We start from the raw sequence: 20,857 nt of genomic DNA, 5'->3' as shown, positions 1-20,857 counted from the left end.
ATTTTTCTTTCATTAATAAACTGAGAATTATTATGTGAACCCTTCATGTTTTTAATTGGCCATTTACAGTTATTCATTTCTCTAGGAAAAAAAAATTGCCACGCTTAATTTCTCAGACGCCTCAACAACTGACATGTAATATCAACATTTCCAGTATTTAACGTGACCACTCTTTACCTTTATTACAGCTTCCATTCTTTTCAGGAAACTTGTTTTCAGTTTATCCTAGAATTCTGCAGGAATATTTTTCCACACCTCCAAAGTTCAGTCTTAGAAGTTGATTGCATTTTCCGCTTCTCACAATCCCAGTAAACCCAAACACATTCAAACTCATTCATATGGGGGTCTGGGGTGGTCAGTCTTTTATTCTGAGAACACCAGCAGCTTCTTTGATTTGCAAATGTTTTTCTTTTTTGTCTATTTCCTCTTCTTAGTAACTGCATCTTGAGAGCTGCACATCCTTTCAGGCCCAAAGCGTTGAGGTGCCTTCTGAAGTACAAGGGGTCCTGGAGGGTCTGGGATGTCCAAAATAACCTCTTGGTCCCCCTTAATGTCTCAAAATCAAGATTCAGGGGGGTCCCTGAAAATAAACTTATGCTGTCTGTTAGGAAAAACTGACTTGAATAGCCTGCTTCAACCACAAACAAGGAACTTGTGTGTAATGTTCTTTACTAACTAGAGATGCAGCACTGGTCTGCCTCAGGGTGGCGCTCTAGCATAATGGTTCACTTAGTTAGTCCTTCATAGATAACAACTATGCTTGATATATCTCTGAAACAGAGCGTGGTTGATTTTCCCAAACCTGAGACACTAGAGGAGATCCCAATTAAGGTGAGGAAGAGCGGATTACCAAACTAGAAAAGAGCATTTCCAGAAGAAGAACTGTTACCCTAAAAGCTAGCATTAGCGCCGCTATGGTGAGTGAGTTAACAGCTAGTCAATGCTGAGTAGCCAACCAACGACCAGAGTATTTCACACACTGTGTCTTCTCACAGTGGAAGGATGGACAGGAACGCTTTTCAGATCTAATGCAAGAATGGAGCTTGATGTTCTCTCAAAGATGAAAGCTTTAAGTACAGATTTGGTGGTCCACCAGGTCTTGCATGGTTGTCTAGAGTCTATGTTCTCTATACCCTTTAATAATTTTTGGAAACTTGGAAACTTTTTTTTCTTTATTTACTTTCCTTAACTTATCTTAACTTTCTTTTACTTATCTTCAAATCTAACCTCCTCAAAAATATCTCCTTAAAAATGAACAACGTAATGGTCGTTTTGACTGGAAATTAAATAAATTGATTGTGGTCTTTGACTTTTGCACTGTACTGTGCATTGATTTAGGAGTTCCTATAGTATAGTCTAAACCTAAATGTTACATGTACAGTGCACAACCAATGGAACAATGACCTAGTTAAAGGGCAAACTGCAGTCCAGTCCAGAAAAACAGCTTCAATTTGAGAGTATTTACAGCTATACTGGGTGAAACATATATGAATATGAATGCCAGCCTTTTGTATATTTGACAACTGGTTGCTCAGTTGTTCTTAGGCCAACTGTGTGTTAGTTAATGTGTATCCGCAGTCATGATCAAGACCCTTGAGTAAAGAAAATTCAAGGCCAGTTCAGCAGGCCATTATGAGGTGACCGTAGACAAATAAATCAGACATTTTTTTTATTTCTGCATAATTAGATGGTTAGATGATATAAATAAAATCAATCAGAGTGGTTTGATGTGAAATGCTCTGTTCTAAAGAAGCTTACTGATGTCTGAATTGTTCACAGTGGTGGTGATAAGAACCAGAGTCTGTCTGAAGAGTTTTTATGCCTCTAAAAGGTCCCTCACAGAAAGCTATTGCATGCACAAATACGCTGCCTGATGCCTGGGACATTGTTTTACAATAGTTTTGCAATAAGGGTTTGGTCTAAAAGATTTTTTTGGCAGAGCAATAAATGCAGGATGTTGCAAAGCAAAACAGTCCCCAAAGAAAACTTTTGTTTCATATAAAACTTACTGGTGGTTTTGAATAGTAAATAAAATGGCTATATATATATATAGTTGCTTAACAATGAACACTTTTTCATCAAACCACTCTGAATGACTTTGTGCATAAAACAATAGTTAAGATTATTTTTAAGTTGAAAAAATCTTTTGAATAATCCTTAAAAACAAAAAAAGAACACATTGGCAAACTTAAACTGGCAGGCCACAGATGACCATAGTATCAAATATTGGATGACCGAATACTTTCAAGCACAAAGAAAAAAACAGGTCATGAACACTCCAGAACACTCCACATACACTCATAGTTTAAGGCTTCCATAAAGGGAAGAGCACATTCAATGGTAAAACAGCAACAGAAGGTAACAAATCGCTAAAAATGTCTTATGGACAGATGCAGAGATGAAGAGATGAAGATTAACCTGATCCAAATTATACTAGCACATCTGTGACACAGATGTGAAAGGGATTTGCAACTAAGCACTAGGAATCACAATGTATTAAAAGGGCTCAGATTCCTATGTAAATAACCTCTAGTAAAAGCTGACAATTTAACATCATAATCGCTATTTCATTTTAAGTCCAACACAACATGAAATTGTCCTATTACTTGTAAGCAGCATTTATAATACATCATGATGCATCAATCTGAAAGTGGCATCGATTTTAGAAAGTTAGAATCAATTATAATAGATTAAATATATTTCATTTCCAGTCAAAACAGCCATTAAGTACAAGTTATTTATTTTTTAGAAGATTTCTGAGGAGATCACATGTAAAATAATCCACTTGTATAAGAGAGGGGAAAGGAACTTAAGTGAAAAAACTCTCCAATCCAAGCAATACAGAAAAAGGAGAGTCCTAACTACCACCCGCAAAATCTGTTAGACCGCCGTGTGTCACCATAAGATAAACAGCACTTAAAACTTTCATATTTGAGAGAAAGATCAAGCTCCACTCTTGCTTCAGATCTGAAAACATCCACAGGCGTTTCTGTCCATCCTTCCACTGTGAGAAGACAACTCAACGCTATGAGTCTGAAAGGATGTGTAAAGGTCAAGAAGCCAATACTGATAAAAGGAAATTGCTAAAAAAGAACAACATTTGCAAATCAAACAAAGAAGCTGCTGGTGTTCTCAGAACAATGGACTGACCAACTGAGAGTCCAGACCTCAGCATCAATAAATACGTATAGGATTACTTGGAATGTAAAAAGCAGAAAAGGAAACCAACTTCTAAGACTGAACTTCGGTGGTGGGGAAAATGAAGCCTGCAGATTTCTTCAAAAAACTGAAAGCAATTCTGACAAAAAGAACAGAAGCTGTAATAAAGGCAGAGTGGACAGAAAAATGACCTGAAAATAACTGAAAGATTGTCTCTGACTTTTGAACAGTAATGTATGTCCACATTTTTGCCACAATTCAAATTCTTGGGACATTTTCAAACATAAAGTAGGTGTTTTGCTCAATTGTCCATATTTCACTACTCTGCAAATACTCCCTTCAGTTACACATGGGGGCAGTCATGGGCTGGAGGTCAGGGAACCAGCCCTGTGACCGGAAGGTGTGACCGGAAGGTCGCCGGTTGAATCCCTGAGCCGACAGTATGTGACTGAAGTGTCCTTGAGCAAGGCACATAACCCCAAACTGCTCCCTGGGCGCTGTGGATAGGGCTGCCCGACTGCTCTGGGCAAGTGTGCTCACTGCCCCTAGTGTGTGTGTGCTCACTAGTGTGTATGTGGTGTTTAACTGCACGGGTGGGTTAAATGCGGAGGTGAAATTTCCCCCGTTGTGGGACTAATAAGGGTCACTTAATCTTAATTTGCAGTGTAAGGATTCTGAATCGCACCAAAATAAATCAAACTAAATCATGGTGGAAGATTTCATGATGCACTAAACACTTCCTAAAGATTTTTTTTTACTTAACTGTTGGACTCTCTGAGATTTATCCCTACATTACCTGCATTTCTCCTGAGTTAGTTTGTTCTAACCCTTTTTTTTTGGCCATATGAACATGTGGCAGACCAAGTGGGGCATGGTAATGTGATGTCTTGTTGGATGGATGGATAGGATGAGAAGAGAGAGGGATGGTGAAACAGAGAGGGGCCCTGGAGCATGTCCAGTCTTGGCTCTCTCGCTGCTCTGGAGCCCGTCCAAAGCGTGCAGTCATTCTCTAATACACCTCTGCTACTGACATACAATACACATAATCACATACCAGCCACACTAAGGTGGGTCATAAGAGCTTTATAAAGAGATTTAAATAAATCTGGAAGACAAAGCTTAAAGAGCAAACATTAGATATGGTCCATGTCTTAAAAAGGTCTGTGAGCTTGGGGGCATCATATCACTGGTGTCAGAAGAAGACCTCGTACCTCCAAAATGACAACTTTACAGGAGAAGGAAAAAACATCCTTTACTTTTAATGTAAGTCAATGGAACCAGACTTTTTTCCAAGTCATTTTGGGCCGTTTCTTTTGGTCCGTTCATCTTGAAATTTACGTACAATGTAAAGGGCATCAGACATTTTCAAATTATGCCAAAAACTGAAAAACGACCAAAATGGAGATACAAGGTTTTCTCCCGACAGCAGCAATATAACAGTAACATACAACTGGGACAAATTTGTGTAGATGTATGCCAAAGTTTCAACACGTTTTGTTGATTTTCTCTTAATGTTATACAGTCATATTTTCACAGTCATATCTTCACAAAGAAAACCAACAAAACATGCAATTTGCATGAGACACCCAAACTCTTCTATTCATATTATACATTATATTAAACTCCATTATCCAAACTTGGGCTGCAATGAATGATAGCTTCTATAATTGGTTGATCTATTGAATAATGTAACCATTACATTACTGTTTCTATGAGAAATAAATGTAAACAATGTCACGAAAAACCTGAATTGTGCAAACAATTACATTACTGTCATATTTATCTCTCATTTGAATTTTTTTGTAATATTATCTGCTGAATCAAAAGTATGATTGAAATATAGTTATTAAAGCTTTTAATAACTATTTGATAATCTATTTAATAACTTTATTTGATTTAATTCTGAATCATCATGATGATCTCCATAGAAAATCTACACCGCACCCAAACCTCAAACAGACTCATTCTGATCTTACCGTAACTTCTATCTAGCAAACCCATACCTGCACATATAGATTGACATCTTGTACATCTATCTATATCTTGTATAATCTGCAACATATACATCAATATTCTATCCCCTGTGTACCTGCATCTCATTTATCTCTCTATCTATATTCACATATTGCATACATGGAAGTGTATAACTGTACATATCATAGCTTGTATTTCATAACATATTACTGTACAAAAACTGTATATTGGAATGGTGCAACACTGGTGTACATTACTGTGTATATTGTGTATATGTGTATATATCTAGAGTCTAATGTGTGTGTATATATACAAGAAAAGAAAAACTACACATATATAGTTTCTTTTCTTATATATTTTTTGCATATTTAAGTACTACAAGGGGGCAACACACCTAAGATTTTCACTCATCTTCACACCTCTGTAAATGTGATGCGACAATAAACATGATTTGATTTGATTTAATTGTTTATTAAAGTCTCCGAACAGGCAGTAAAATAAACCAGAAATGGGAAAGTTCATGAACGAACCTGACAAAGCCATTGCTATGAAATCAACATCGCCTGTGTGTTTAGGATGTACTGAAATCTGACTACATGAATGCACATATGAACTTTTATATGCTGCTTAAATGAAGCAGAGACAATGAAAAATTCGCAACAGCTTTTATAACTGATTTACAGTTGTATGCAAAGGTTTGAAAAAAAAAGATGTTTTGTTGATTTTCTAGTTGAAAATAAGTTAACAGTGAGCAACTGTAAATATGTCATTATTTGCACAATTTAGTGCACAGTTTGCTTGTAAAAAATAAACAAATAAACATAAAACGCACCATAACTTTGCGCAGACCACATTTAATGTTTTACTTTTTCCCCAATATGTTAAATTCATCAAACAAACAGTAATTGTGCATTAAAATGTGTTCTCTGTAGAGGATGTGTTAATAGCCCAAACCTGAAAAATATCATGAAACCATGAAAATCATACGAGAGAAAGAGAGGGATAACGAGGGAGGTGGGTACAGGAGGATGGACAGAGGAGGGCAGACACAGACAGAACTGGAATGACCTAAATCTTTTTGAGTCGAGACAAGGTCTAAAGTAAATTATTCAGCTACACAGATGCTGCAAAGGAAACATGACTGAATGCCCTGATTCTCACAGGGAAAGGGTCTTTGAGATCATAATTTCTCTGACTGTAAATATGAATCTTTGTTTGAGTTGCTGTTTAGGTGGTTGTTATGCTGAATCATAAAAAGTCAAGGAAGAAAATGTAAAGGTCAAAATTCAGTAAAATGCTGTACAGTGTGGCAGTATTGTTGTATTATTGCTTGTATTAATGATTAAATAAGCATATTATATGCAAGACTATCAAACCAAAAACAATATTTTAAAGATATTTCTTTGTTCTGAGCACAATTAATCAGATTTGAATCAACACCATGATATGATGAGTGTCCATGAAGAACAAATCACTAAAGCCTGGGAAAACAGATCAAACTACATTGTACGTGCAGTCCAAGAACGTCTAATATTAGAGCAGCTGTTCTTCTCAGCAGGGACCAAACCTCAACTTCCTGTGTACGGTGCGAGTGATTTAATTCTGCTATACAGCTGCTTGAAACAAACACACACACACACACACACACACACACACACACACACACACACACACACACCTCTCAAAATAATCTAATCATAACTTCAAACATGATGACTGTTCTCAGTCTTAATGGGTACTGTTACAACAAATCTGCATCACCATTAGGATGTTTTTACAGAATATGTGCACATATATCTAAAAGTGATGCAGCACTAGCACATTTTTGCTATTTGTGCAATGACAAATGGGTCTTTTGTGTTTTATATATTTATTTATATAAAAAAAAAGAAAGAAAAAGAAAGTCCGTATCTTGCAGCGCTAGTTCTCAATGTTACTTCGACAAACTAAGATGTTGGCACATCATCTGACAAGGCAGTCTCTGTTACTCAAGACTTATCAGACATGAAAACCTACCATTTAAACTTGCGGTGGATAAAAGATTTCCCTTTTTTATTTGTGAATATTAAAATGTTTTTATATGTGCTAAATTTTGTACATTTGTTTATATATATATATTTTTTTTTACTGTCGTTAGTTTAATGCATGCCCTTGTGTTACTACAACAGCCCTGCATTATTCAATGTGAGTATGATATCACGTTTTCTTAAAAAATTCCCTAAAACATCAAACGAGACATGTCTCTATCCTAAAATCTCATGTGAACTTACATTTAGCACCACGAAATACTTATTAAAGCCTTTCATTTGTTAAACGTCATTTCAGACAAATTATGACTTTAAGGACCAGGTATGATGTGTCGATATCGGAATCACAGCAGTATCAGCAGATATTTCCTTTAAAATAGACCAACATTCGACCTGTTTCAATTTGACCAATATTTCAAACAGATGATTTATTTCTTTCAGTCTGGAAGCACAGAATGTTTAGGCAGCACTGGCTACTGTGCCAAAATGTTTGCATAATACTAATCCAGCTAGATTTAGTGTCAATTTCAAAATTCCTACATCCAACATCACATCAACACTGTGAGAGTTCATGTTATCAACTTGTTTCAAGGTAACAAGTTATAAAGTTTCATGGTTATTTTTAGATCTTTGTGAGTTGCTGTTAATTTAACTGTAATATTATGTCATATTGGACAATTCTCAGTGGCCAAATTGGAGTCTGTTTAATTTTTAAACATACGAAATGAACTCAGTTGTTATTACCAGTTACCAAATTTTTTAGCTCTTTATAATCCATATCACTGATAAAATGTTCATATCATTCTGGCCCTAATGTTGACATAGGGGTCACAGGGGTCTATGATAAATGAGCAAGCTAAACTAAAAGCTTAAACTAAATTTTGCATTTGCATTGTCCTCAACCTTTAATTTCACAGGCACTGTAGCTATTTAGCATAGAGCCTGGTTATAGAATGTGTGCTCGAAGACAATAATTTGTGGTTTGCTTGAGTCTTGCCCTTCCTGATTTCACAGAAAGATAAAATGTAGCGAGAACCGCAGAAGGCTCCCGGCTCTCGCTGTAACTTAAGTGGAACAAATTACATGGGAAAAAAAAACAATTTCTTCTAAAGAAAAGGAAACAGAGGCAAAAGAAACAACCAATAACAGGCCTGTCATTGCCTCTGGGTGCTGCCCGGTCCCTTTTTTCCTCCTCTGCTTTTAAGAAGAACCATTAAACAACGGGTGACAACTGAGCTGCAACCAAATTTAAAATGTCACACCTCTTATTTACTTGTTTACAAACTGTGTGAGAAGTCTTTGAACAGTTTTATAAGGCTTTTCAAATGCAAGACAGTACATTATTATGTTCTCATGATGAACTTCTCCACTGATGAACCAGAGGTAGCTACAGTGAATGAAAAAAGTCTACACACCCATATTAAGTTGGCTTGACAAAGCAAACTTACTGTTCTTCATTCTATTATTCTACAAATTTTTCACAGGTCACAGTTTTTTCGAGCTAGAACCCCAAAATCCTTCTAAAGGAATATTGCACTTCTGATTTTGGGAAAGACTGCATGTACAGTTTTTGTTGTACAGTGTTTATTTAACATTGCAATGGATTAGTAACACCATAGCGTCGACTTGTGATATAGTAACGGCCTAGCATCGCCTTAACAATCACCTGGGACATCATAGTAGTAACAAGCTAGTAACACCTAAGCAACAACCTGCGATAGTATAGCAATGGTCTAGCAACCCTGTAACGACCCCCTGTATGTCATAGCAACAGCACAGCAACACTTTAGCAACCACCTGGAACACTGTAGGAATGGCCTAGCAATACCGTAGCAACCACTTGGGATAACATAGCAAAAGCTTAGTCAAGCCAAATCAAAGTTCTTTCATGCAATTCCCCCCTCTAGTTGAAACTGTAGGCATATCAGACATTTTTCCTTCTTTAATGGAATCTTGCAAGCAACAGAAATAATAGTTATTTGTAAAAAAACTAAACAAAAAAAAACAACAATTGGAGTTGTGCATCCCTGCAGTAAAGACTCATCAGTAAGTTGAAAATGTGGCACCATGGGGACATCCTAAAAAGTGGACAAAAAGAGGCCTACAGCAATGTTAAAAAAGCTGGAGGAGGTTTTGTCAGGTACTGGCCACCTTTTCACCAAAATGGTCCATCTAAAATATGCAAAAAAATGCATAAAATCACCAAAACAATCTGATGAGACTAAGGTTTAAGTTTTTGACATGAATCCTAAAAGATATGTTTGGTGCAATGACAACACAGCTCATCAACTAAACAACATCATGCCTACTGTGAAGCATGACGGTGGGAGTATCCCAGGTTGGGCTGCTTCTCTTCAGTTGGAACAGGGGCTCTAGACCAGATAAATGAGATAACGACTAGCTCCAATATAAGATATGTTAGCGCAAAATCAGATGGCCTCTGTCAGAAAGCTGAAGATAAAGATTTTCACTTTCCACATTTAATTTTTTGAATATATGGATTGCCATTGTCATAATGAAATTGGATAAACAAAAGTTTTTTGTTTTTTTTTTGTTTGTTTTTTTTTTAATTTTTACCCGATTTTCTCCCCAATTTAGTCGTCTCCAATTCCACCCGCTAGTTAGGACTCCCCCAATCACACGATGCTATCAACGCTAGGAGGGTGAAGGCTAACACAGGCTTCCTCCGAGACCTGTGAAGCCAACCACCGCTTCTTTTCGAGCTGCCGCTCACGCAACGTCATTGGACAGCCGAACGCACTCGGAGGAAAGCGTCAACCGCCAGATCTGGTACGTCAGCTAACAGACGCCTGCGCTGACTAGCATCGCGCTGAGTGATGGGGGGAGAAGGAGGGGCCATCCTACCCACCCAGAGAGAGCGAGGCCAATTGTGCTCTCTTGGACTCCCGGCTACGGATGGCTGTAGCATCACCAGGGATCGAACTCGCGATCTCCTGATGATAGGGCCAACGCTTAGACGGTTGCGCCACTCAGGAGCCCAACAAAAGTTTTTTTAAGCTCAAAGTTCAGGTTGTGGAGATGTTCACCGGTGAAAAGAATGATCATCCGTGCCTGACCTTACAAATGCTCTTTAGAATAAACGGGCAGAAATTCCCACAGACACACTCCAAAATCTTGTGGAAAGCCTTCTCAGAAGAGTGGATGGGCCAAAGGGTGTCCAACTCCATATTAATTCCCATGGTTTTGGAATAGGATGTCCAATAAGCTCATATAGGTGTGATGTTCACATCCTGTTAGCCATGTAGTGCACTTTGGGGTCAAAATATATTATTTCAATGATGGTGTTTAGATTTTTAACACTTTACACTTTTGATACAATACGTTCAGCACCTCTTTAAATCAACCTTTCAAATTTCTATTTATTACAGTACTCTTGAAATCCTAGGTTCTTTTTCTTCGATCATAGCATTTTCACTCCTCACTCCATCACACAGACGCTAATTTAATTTGTCAGTGAATATCCATCCGCCACGAACTGGAAATCTGAATATTGGAGTGGCAGTGTTAATAGAGACATGTGTAAATGAGTGGCAGTGTCAATGCAGTCGGCGACAACCAATTCCAGACAGCAGTGTGTAAGAGGGAATGACAGATACACAGGCTTCCAAAACTGTGTGCATCTGCGCGTGTATGACTCACCTGCTTCCAGTTGTCATACACCAAGATGGAGCTATCTTCATCATCTATTGTCACTCTCCGCTGATACCCCTCATCTACAAAACAAACAGATTTATCCTTCACAAATCTCTTTCTTTACTCTTGCCCTTCCATTATAAACAATCTGCTTGGGTCGAGATGCACTCTGTCACTGAACAGAAGCCGCGCTCCCATCTGAATGCAAGAGCTTGTTATCTGGCAGCCTATTAAATCCACAAGACAGATGAAAGGCTATGCTATTAGATGAATGCCATCGTGACATAACCCTCAGACTTTCCAATCAACCCCTCGAGAGCCCCTTGCTGGTAATCTTCTCTTCATTCTGTGTCTGTCAGATGAGGGGCAGCAGATACTGACTCATAGAGTGAGCCAAAAGCCTTTTGGATCTTGCTTAACCCCTTCAACCACAACTGCAAGGGCTCGTTTTTGGTGGAAATTTCTCCTGGTCATAACTTTATAACTTGCATATTAGTTTCACATTAGTTCTACATCATTTATATTAGCTAGAGATGGCACTGATTCATTATCGGTGTCGGGTTGCTATCAGCAGAAAATGCTGAAGCAAATAACGAAGGGAAAAAAGAATGAATCCAATCCAATCTTGTAACAAATCTGGGCTGACTCGAATCTTGTGATATCATGTTGTTGTCTATGTATTACTTCCTAGGGGTGTTTGAGTACATAGCCTACTTTTAGATGCTCATCTTACATGTTGACTTATTTATAACTTACTTATTTTTGAAGCATTGTAATTTTACACATTTTAAAGCGTGGTAGAAAAAATCTGGTCAGTATCAGCTCGATATCAAGGTTTCAATATTAGCACTTGGTATTAGACGAAAAAGTGGTATTGTAGTGGTTTTAACAGCTGTTACTGAATAATAAGTCTTAAAATTAATAACTGTATAACTGTGTAGATGAAAGCAAAGGTTCAGCAAAAAGATCTAATTTACAAAGTGTTGCACTTACGCCACATGTGGTCTATCAGCCCTGGAGCTAATGTTAACTTAAATGTAAGCAGTTGTGCACAAAAGTCACGGGTCACCCTTCATTTATTTCATTTCCAGTCAAAATGGCCATTAAGTACAAGATCACCAAAACTGTCACCATCAGATAAATAGTACTTAAAGGCTTCATTTTTGAGAGAGAGGAGAAAATTCAAGCTCCACTTTTGCTTCTGATCTGAAAATATCCACAATGTTGTAAATTTGATTTTGGGCTGAACTGATGAAAACGCTGACTCAAAACACAGGAAACGTTTCTTACCACTTGCTTGGGTTTCAGAGTCAACAGAAAGAGATCTGTCAGACAGCCCAGCAAGAGAGAGTGCCAGGGAGGATTTTCCCACCCCATTCTGCCCCAGTAGAACGATTCTCAGGGGCCCATGGTACTTCTGCGGTGGGGGCTTAGAGGGGTGGCGGTGCATCCTTGATGTCACTACTGCTGACCGGCGGAGGGGCGGGCTCATTTACACCTGGCGTCCAATCATAGTCCTCTGAGACAGCCTCTCCCCGCTTTAGCTGGTGTTTGATTGGTAGCGGGGTGCTTCCTCTGCGAAGCGGGGGTGCAGCAGAAAGAGTCAATCCATAACCCTGTAAACACAAGAAAATCTGTAATAAACTTTAAGGTGTTAAAAAATTAGATGTGCAAGTTACCCACTTATACACACTGATACCATGACAGACCCTGGCTTTTGAACTTTACGTTGGTAACAGTCTGGATGGTCCTTGACTTCTTTAGTCCAGAGAACACATCCATTCCACCTCCATTATTTCCACAAACAATCTGAAAGGTTGACTCACCAGACCACACCACTAAGTATCAGCCCATTTCAGATGAGCTTGAGCCCAGAGAAGTTGGCGGCGTTTCTGGACATTATTGACATATGGCTTCTGCCATGCAGCGACAGTGTTTATTGACAATGGTTTGTCAAAGTAGTCCCAAGCCCATGCCAAGGACTAGGCTTTTTACACCCAAGCATGATTACATCACCGTTTTTAAAATGTTTCTAAACATTTAACAATGTTCCAAGTCTTAAATTGACTTGATTATAACTTTTTGGAATGTGTTTCAAGCATTAGTCTCTATTTACAAAAAAGCTGTATTGCTTTTGCTTAAATACAGATCAAAATGGATTTACAAATCACTGCTTTTTTGTTTTTATTCGCATTTCACAGTGTTCCAACAATTCTGGAACTGACTTTGTACTTTAAGAGGAATACCTAGAAAGAAAATAAACAAACAAATACAATAAATGGCATTTTCCATTATAATCTAAGGAAAAATAAGAGAAAAAAAATAATTTGAAACAATGACCAGAGTCTACCATTTTAATAATAGAGCCAATTTCTAATAATATATTTGCATTTCTGTATATTTCTAGTCAGCTGGTACACAAAGCATAGCATCTGGATTGTTACATGGAGTCTAGAAATGAAGGTTAGTCCTTGAGCTACGGAAATGTAGCAGCGGTCAAATTTCTTGCAGCGGTCAGGTTAACAGCAGAGATGTCATCCTATTTCAGTGTCACAAAACAAGCGGACGGCAGTGAGCTGTAGTTTATACAGCGATCTGCACTGAAGTGCTGTCTGAAAATGCTGAATATTGAAAGTATTGACCGGAGACTTCACAGGATGTGACAAGCCATATGTGCAGTCATGTGAATATCAGCCAGCCAAGACTTTACGACTGATATATTATTTATGGGCAATACACTGCCAGTCATGAAGTTTACATCAATAATCTATTGATGTTAGTCTATAATGAAGTGGGGGAAGTTATACATTCAGTCAGGATTTGTTTACTGTATGCACTTATATGGAAGAAGCAAGTCATGTTAAAATTTAATTGCACCTATTTTTTTCATATTTCAGTATAATTGTTCAGATGTACAGTTATTCAGAGTGTTTTGGTGTAAAATGCATTGCAGAGAAACTAAATGAAATGTTGATAATGGTAAAATAAGTTTTGTTTAGGTACTATTTTGCCTTATAATGCCCTGCATGCACCTCCCTGCCATGCATACATTTTTAAAAATACATTTTAGGCCAAAACTTTTTTTCTACAAACAAACAAAAAACACATATATTCCATGTTCTATATTCCAAGACATATTACCCTGTGCGTTTGTTTTATATTATCAACACCACTCTTAGAGCATAAGCAGCTCATCAACTGCAATAATAGAGCATTTAAATATGTTATTTTAGGAAAATAACCACACTACACAATCACATCACTCTAGCACCTTAAAAACACTTTGTTTTTAAGACATTTTGACATTTTGTTTACCTCATATTTTATTCTTTTTAGTTGTTGTAATTTTAACACTTAGTTGTCGTAATTTTAACACTAATTTTACAACTTTTTAGTTGTCATAATTTTAATTTTAAAGTCTGGTCAGTAGAGGGAACAGTGCACTCACTGCTTGACCTCAAACTCCCCCTACAAGCACGGCCAAGCTGCTGAATGCTGTTGTTTTACTGGCTCACTACTGAAACATTTGCATTAACTAGGGTGTGCTTCATGTAAATGATATGTAAATGCACCAACAGGTCAGCGCTTGATTTCATGCACTCAAGCTCAAATCTTGGCTTGTTTCCTTGCTGTAGGAAAGTTTAATGAATCAGACACCTCACTAAAGGCAGTCAAATCTGCACTATTGTTGCACAACTTTGATAAATAAGGAGGGTCTAAGGCATCCAGCAGCATATTCATAACTATTTCATCTAATAACTTTGTGAGGCAGCTTTTAGAGGCATTTAACTCTTCCAACAAATGGTTCCCATCACCACCACTGTGAATAAGTTTCATCATTATCACTTTTATTTATTTAGGCTTTGTGTGCAGCTGCTTAGCCATGGAATCCAATTTCACTAAGTTCTGAACACACTGTTCTTAAGCTGTCTAGAACACTGTAGTAAGAGGATAAGCCATTTTTAAAGCACTCAGTGGTCCTGCTCTGTAAGTGTGTGTGGTCTACCATCTCACATCAAAGCTGCTGTTGCTTCCAGATGCTTTCATTTCACAATAATAGCACTTACAGTTGACAGGGGCAGATCTAGCAAGGCAGAAATTTCATGAACTGGCTGGGGGCAAAAGTGGCATCCTATGACAGTGTTTAATGTGCCTGAGCCCTTCAGTAAGACCCCCTGTTTGTCTATGGAGATTGCACGGCTATGTGCTTGATTTTATACACCAGTCAGCAATGGGTATGGCTGAAACCTTAACTCAATAATTAGGAGGGGTTTCCACATACTTATGTCCATATAACGTAGAAGAATATTACAGTGGTCCCACCTCTAGCTTTCAAATGCACGTATAAGTGTTTCTACATCTGCTAGGCTAATTAGGGGCTGAAGGCTTGTAATGGTATCGAGATGGAAAAATGCTGTGTTAACTATACAACTGTAGTGTACGTGAAAAGGGAGTGCGGGACCAAAGATAACTCCAAGATTGCGAATGTTAGCAGAAGGCATTAATAAAATGTCATAAATATTAATACCAAGGGGTCGGCAACCCAAATGTTAAGAACAGCCATTTTGTCCTTCCAATAAATATCAAACCGTCTTGAGAGCCACAACATTTTATATCCATTTTACCGTCTTGGCTGTAAATATGTCTCAGTTTATGCTAATGTACTAGTACAGGCTAAAAAATATAACATAAATGAAAACGCAGACTTACTTTGATCTGCTTTAAGATCAGCTATAACTGCTTTTCTCACATCTCTGGCAGGAAACTTTTCCTCAAAAGTAGAATAGATTCTTGTAAAATGTCTCTCGATGTTCGATTTTTTACAAGGCTGAAGTCGCTTCTCATTCTCCAGCTTCTTGTTCAAATTTTCCTGTTCCACCTTAAATGCTGCCTGAGGTGCAAGGATGTAACTGCTGCACCATTTAAGGTGGAATGGGAAAATTCGAACGAGAAGCTGACTTCAGCTTCACAAACTTTGTGTTTGACAGTTTCTCGTTGCAGATTAAACGTATTAGGAAACCAGCTGAGCGCTTATAACTGCATATGAGTCCGTTCGTCTCCAAATTACCGATGTTTGCCTTTTCATTAGCTACTAGCTAGGTGAGGCTGTCTGCCGTTGCTATGGTGACCAGCAGTCTATGCGCCAACCTTTACAGTTTAAGGGTGAATTAGCAGTTATGTATTATACAACTCCAGCGTTTAAGACCATTTACTGTTAAAACTGTGTAAAAACAATCAGCTAAGCTATAATTTACCGCAAAGTTATTTTTACCTACAAATCTAATTCTGCTGTGGAGCCGCAACAGGACAGTAAAAGAGCCGCACAGTGCCGACCCCTGACCTAGAAGTTAGAGCTTGTTTAAGAGTTATTAAAAGCATCTCAGTTTTGTTGGTGTTCAGGTGTAAAAAACACTCATCCATGACTTTGTGGCAGGTGACGTTATAGTCTGAGCAAGGCTGACACTAACATAGACCTGAGTGTCGTCTAAAAGTGACAATTCTCTGTTCTCTAGAATGCGTTGTCTTACATCAGGCCCATTTAGCACATTTACAAATCCTTCCACAAACACAATGGGCTGCGGAAACTCAATGCTGGTGAGAGATAAATCTCCCTTTCCCTTTAAACAATAGATGGACCCAAGGAGCTCTGCGCTGGGGTTACACAGGCAACTGCCATCAATATTAATGCAGCAATTAACCCAGGCTTAGCACTGCAGGTGTGCTGAGGACTGTGTTAGGCCAATGTACCGCCAGAAGCTCAATACTCACGCACCCACACACATGCACGCAACCAATTACACTAATTGCAATGAGCTAATTAATTAATCATATTCGATTGTAAAGAGGACAACAGGAGGAAGATACAAAGTCGTGCACGGAGCTACATCAGTCCACCTCACTTCACAAAGCATTGCATTAACACACTGCAGCTGGAATAATAATATTAACACCATATAAATGACAATAAATATCACTATTATTGTCTTGTTTATTTTTCATTACATTTAACATGGACAGGACAATCAACATGGCAAAAATAGTACACTGATATAAAGTCCTTAGTTATAATTACTTTTGATATTAATATTAATATGGCAATCATCATAATAAAACCGGATTACTGTAGTGTAACACTACTATAATATGTGTATATTCATATAATACCTGTGTTTATCATACTGTTGTCTATGGTTATTAATATAAACAGGATTATCAAATGAAATACAAAACAAAAAAATTTTTAATTCAAGGATTCATTAGTAAACACAGTGTTTATATACAGAATAGAACCATCTGAATGGTTAAACCTTTTGCTAAGAGTGTGCATCATAGTCATTATAATAAATTTACATAATGACACTACAATTGCTATTGTCATTAACATTAACAGGATTATTATCATTGCAAAAATGTCAAAGCAAATGTTAATGCATTAATATAATGACCCTACTTATCATTTCTATTGTCTATTGTCTTTAACATTAATAGAATCGTCATGTCAAAAACAGATATCACAGTATAACTGTAACTGTCACGCTAGACAATCTACATAATGATATTATAATTTCTACTGTCATTAACATCAGTAGGATTATTATCATGGCAGAATAGTAAATATTATTGCATTGATATGTTGACTATATCATCAATATTGTCTGTTGTCGTTAAAATTAATAGGGTTATCAGGTCAAAAATAGTTACTACACTGTAACTGTAACTGCCCTATAGTGAATCTACATGACACTATCATTTCTACTGTCATTACCATGAATAGGTTGACCGTCATACTACATAGCACTTACTGTGGTCACATTAGTTAATTGATAAGTACACCAGTAATAATCACTGTTGCCAATCAATTATTATTGATTATCTAAATCAGCTTGATTCATATTATTATCATCATTTGTAAATTGCACAAAATAATAACAAAAGGATTAAACATATATTTTAAAGTATATGTACACATAGGTTATGTACATATAGATGATGTACATATATATAGCAAATATTGGACATATATGCATTATATGTGGATCATGTCTGTCAGGTGGGTGAACACATGCATAATATATGGTATATCAGTATATCATATATCATATACTGTTACACACATATGTTTGTATATGTTACTATATATTTGAAAATGGCCAATTTCAAATACATTGGCTTATATGTCATGTACACTGACTGGCCACTTCATTAAAACCACCTCCTTATATCCACACTCACTGCCCATTTTATCAGCTCCACTGTGCTGCTGGAGTTTTTAAACACTGCGTCCACTCACTGTCCACTCTATTAGACACTTCTACCTTGTCGGTCCACCTTGCAGATGTAAAGTCAGAGATGACAGTTCATTTGTTTTTGTGTTGGTCATCCTCTAGTTATTCATCAGTGGTCAGAAGACACAGCAGCACTGCTGTGTCTGATCCACTCGTACTAGCACAACACACACTAGCACACAATTATCCACCACCCAAATAGCACCTGATCTATGGTGGTCCTGTGGGGGTCCTCCCTGATGAAAAAAAAAAACAGCATAGACCAGCATGGCTGGTCACCAGTGAAACCAGCATATGTTGTGTTTTGAATGCTGGTATGCTGGTCAACCAGCATTACTATGCTGGGGTGAGCAGCTAAACCAGAACCAGACCAACATAAACCAGCACAGATCAGCATGAAATGCTCGCCGGTCTGTGCTGTTTCTTTCAGCAATGCTGACCATTGAACAGAGTAAAAGGGGGCTTACAAAGTATACAGAGAAACAGATGGACTACAATCTGCAATTGTAGAACTACAAAGTCCACCTATCCTAGGTTTACCTAATAAAGCGCTCAGTAAGTGTATTAATTCATTGCCACGAGAAACTTATCTCATGGCCATTAATTATTAACATATAAACACTGAAACATAAACATTTGTGGCCACGCCTCATTAAATAATAGACACCATGTCACCTTAGGGGCTCCTTAGGGAACCGTGAAGCTAAATAAAGGTGCGTGCTGGCAGCCGAAAGCCCCCCAACATGCTCTGAGGAGCTGAGGAAGAGGGCGTGTACACCACGCAGCGTCGTCGAGAGACACTACAACTAAACCAGGAGACAAAACCACACCGTGGAGACCCTCATGAGCTTCTTACCTGCTCCGACATCGTCCTCAGTTGCTGTTTGCTCACAGAGAAGCTCCTTGGTAAGGAGGAACTCCCTCCATGACATGTTCAGCGGGCGCCAAAACGTGAAACGTACCGTCGCCGTCCTCCTCTCCTCCTCTCCTCCTTTCCTTCTCTCCTTTTCGCGGGTGTTTCTGTCACCAAAACGGCTCGTACGCTACCGCATGACTTTCCGTGAGGGAAAAAAGAGCCAGCGCCCTGCCTGGTCCCCCTTCTCTCTCAGAGGACAGCCGACAACACCGCTGCGAGCTCTCCGCTGGCTGTACTACACCTGCTCGTGAAAGTCTTTGTAGTGGCTCGCCACGAGAAGAGCCAGGCGGAGCCACGCCCCTCTCAGCAGCTCCGCCAATGAACGCACCTGTTTTCTCTCGGAGAGAGGCGGAGAGAGGCGTTATGGCCACGCCCCCTCTCTGTGTTTATGTTGTGTTCTTGTGGCTTTTTTTTTTTGCACTCTATTTGCATACAATACTGACGCATGACGTCATTTGAGACATTACGTCCATTTTCCTCTTCACGAAGCTTCGCTTTGCCTCTGAAAATTTTATGAGCTGAATCGTTCAGTTTAGTGATTTTTGATTAGGCAATAACATTAAAGCGGAATTATACCACTTTTTCAAAATGCTGAGATGTAAACGGAGTCATTCAGAGTGGTTTGACGTGAAAATGGGTCCTTGTAGAGAAACTTACAGACTGATTTCTTTGCAGGGTGGTGATAGGAACCAGGGGTCGCCATGTCTACAACATGAATATTGCGATTTTATTTACTAGCCAAACCACCAGTGAACCTACATGTGTCTTCTGAGTTTGATTATGTAATGTTGATAATTGTAAAATAGTCATAAATGTGAAAAAAACAAGTTTTCGTTGGGGACTATTTTGCCTTACAATGGCATGTATCCCTCCGCCATGAATGGATTAAAATAAATGGAAGCTTTGCTTTGCCATATAAATGTATATGTAATGTTGATAATGGTAAAATAGTCATAAATCTGAAACAATAAGTTTTCTTCGAGGACTATTTTGCCTCACAATGCTCTGCATGTATCCCTCCGCCATGAATGGATTAAAATAAATGGATTCAAATGCATTTGTTATCATAAAAAAGTGTTTCAGACACCAGGCAGCTTATATCTAACTAGTTCATGTATTAACTCTCAGAGGTGGACGTCTGGTTCCTATCACCATCACTGTGAATAATTCTGACTTGGCAAGTTTCTCCAGAATGGAGCACTTCACACCAAACCACTCTGAATGACTTTGTTTACGTCTTAATGATTTAATTATGTAGGGTTTTTCTTTTCAGAAAAAATTTGTGGCCTGCATATTCACACACTGGGAAAAATGAAAAGTTTCCTCTGTTGAAGTCTATTAGGGTGGTGGACATTTGCGTTATGGCTTCTTAGGCCAGACCCCTTAATAAGATACAGTGGTAATGTGTGCAACATGGTCTTAAGAAGCTGTTGAAATGGGAATGGACAAATGACTTTCTACAGTGGGCATAAAAACACTGCACTGTTGACTGTGGCGAGTGGTGTTTGGACAACTCATGTGGCAAGTCATCAACTGTGTAAGGTGCAAAAAAATATGACTCAACATAGCTGAATGTTCAATCACCACAGAACTATTCAGCGTCCTAGAAAATAATCTGAATGTATTATAGCATCTGCAAGGAAGAGGTGGGACAAGCATAGTGAATCAATGGAATTGTATTTTATTTCCACCATTTTGTAGTGGTGTCTGAATACGTAGTGCAGAATATCTAGTGCACTCAAACAATCCCACAATGCATCGCAATTAGAGTAGTGTACACCTGTTGTACCTTAGCAGATAGTGGATACCCATAATGCCCTGTGCTCCTAGGTTTGAAGGTT

General features: G+C 38.2%; 1 protein-coding gene across 1 annotated transcript in view; it reads right to left on the bottom strand.

The window, feature by feature from the left end:
- Positions 1 to 19,241, bottom strand: part of rem2 (RAS (RAD and GEM)-like GTP binding 2) — a 48,547-nt gene extending 29,306 nt beyond the window's left edge. Inside the window, 4 exon segments of the mRNA XM_036596717.1 lie at positions 10,821 to 10,894; positions 12,105 to 12,252; positions 12,254 to 12,430; positions 18,957 to 19,241. Coding sequence (XP_036452610.1) covers positions 10,821 to 10,894; positions 12,105 to 12,252; positions 12,254 to 12,430; positions 18,957 to 18,968 — 411 coding nt within the window. The 5' untranslated portion in view covers positions 18,969 to 19,241.
- Between the last annotated feature and the right edge of the window lie 1,616 nt (positions 19,242 to 20,857).

Source organism: Colossoma macropomum, unplaced genomic scaffold (genome assembly GCF_904425465.1).
Source record: "Colossoma macropomum unplaced genomic scaffold, Colossoma_macropomum, whole genome shotgun sequence".
In the NCBI taxonomy this organism is placed as follows: Eukaryota; Metazoa; Chordata; class Actinopteri; order Characiformes; family Serrasalmidae; genus Colossoma; species Colossoma macropomum.
The sequence above is the reverse complement of the archived record's forward strand: the minus strand, read 5'-3'. Positions and strand labels throughout refer to the sequence as shown.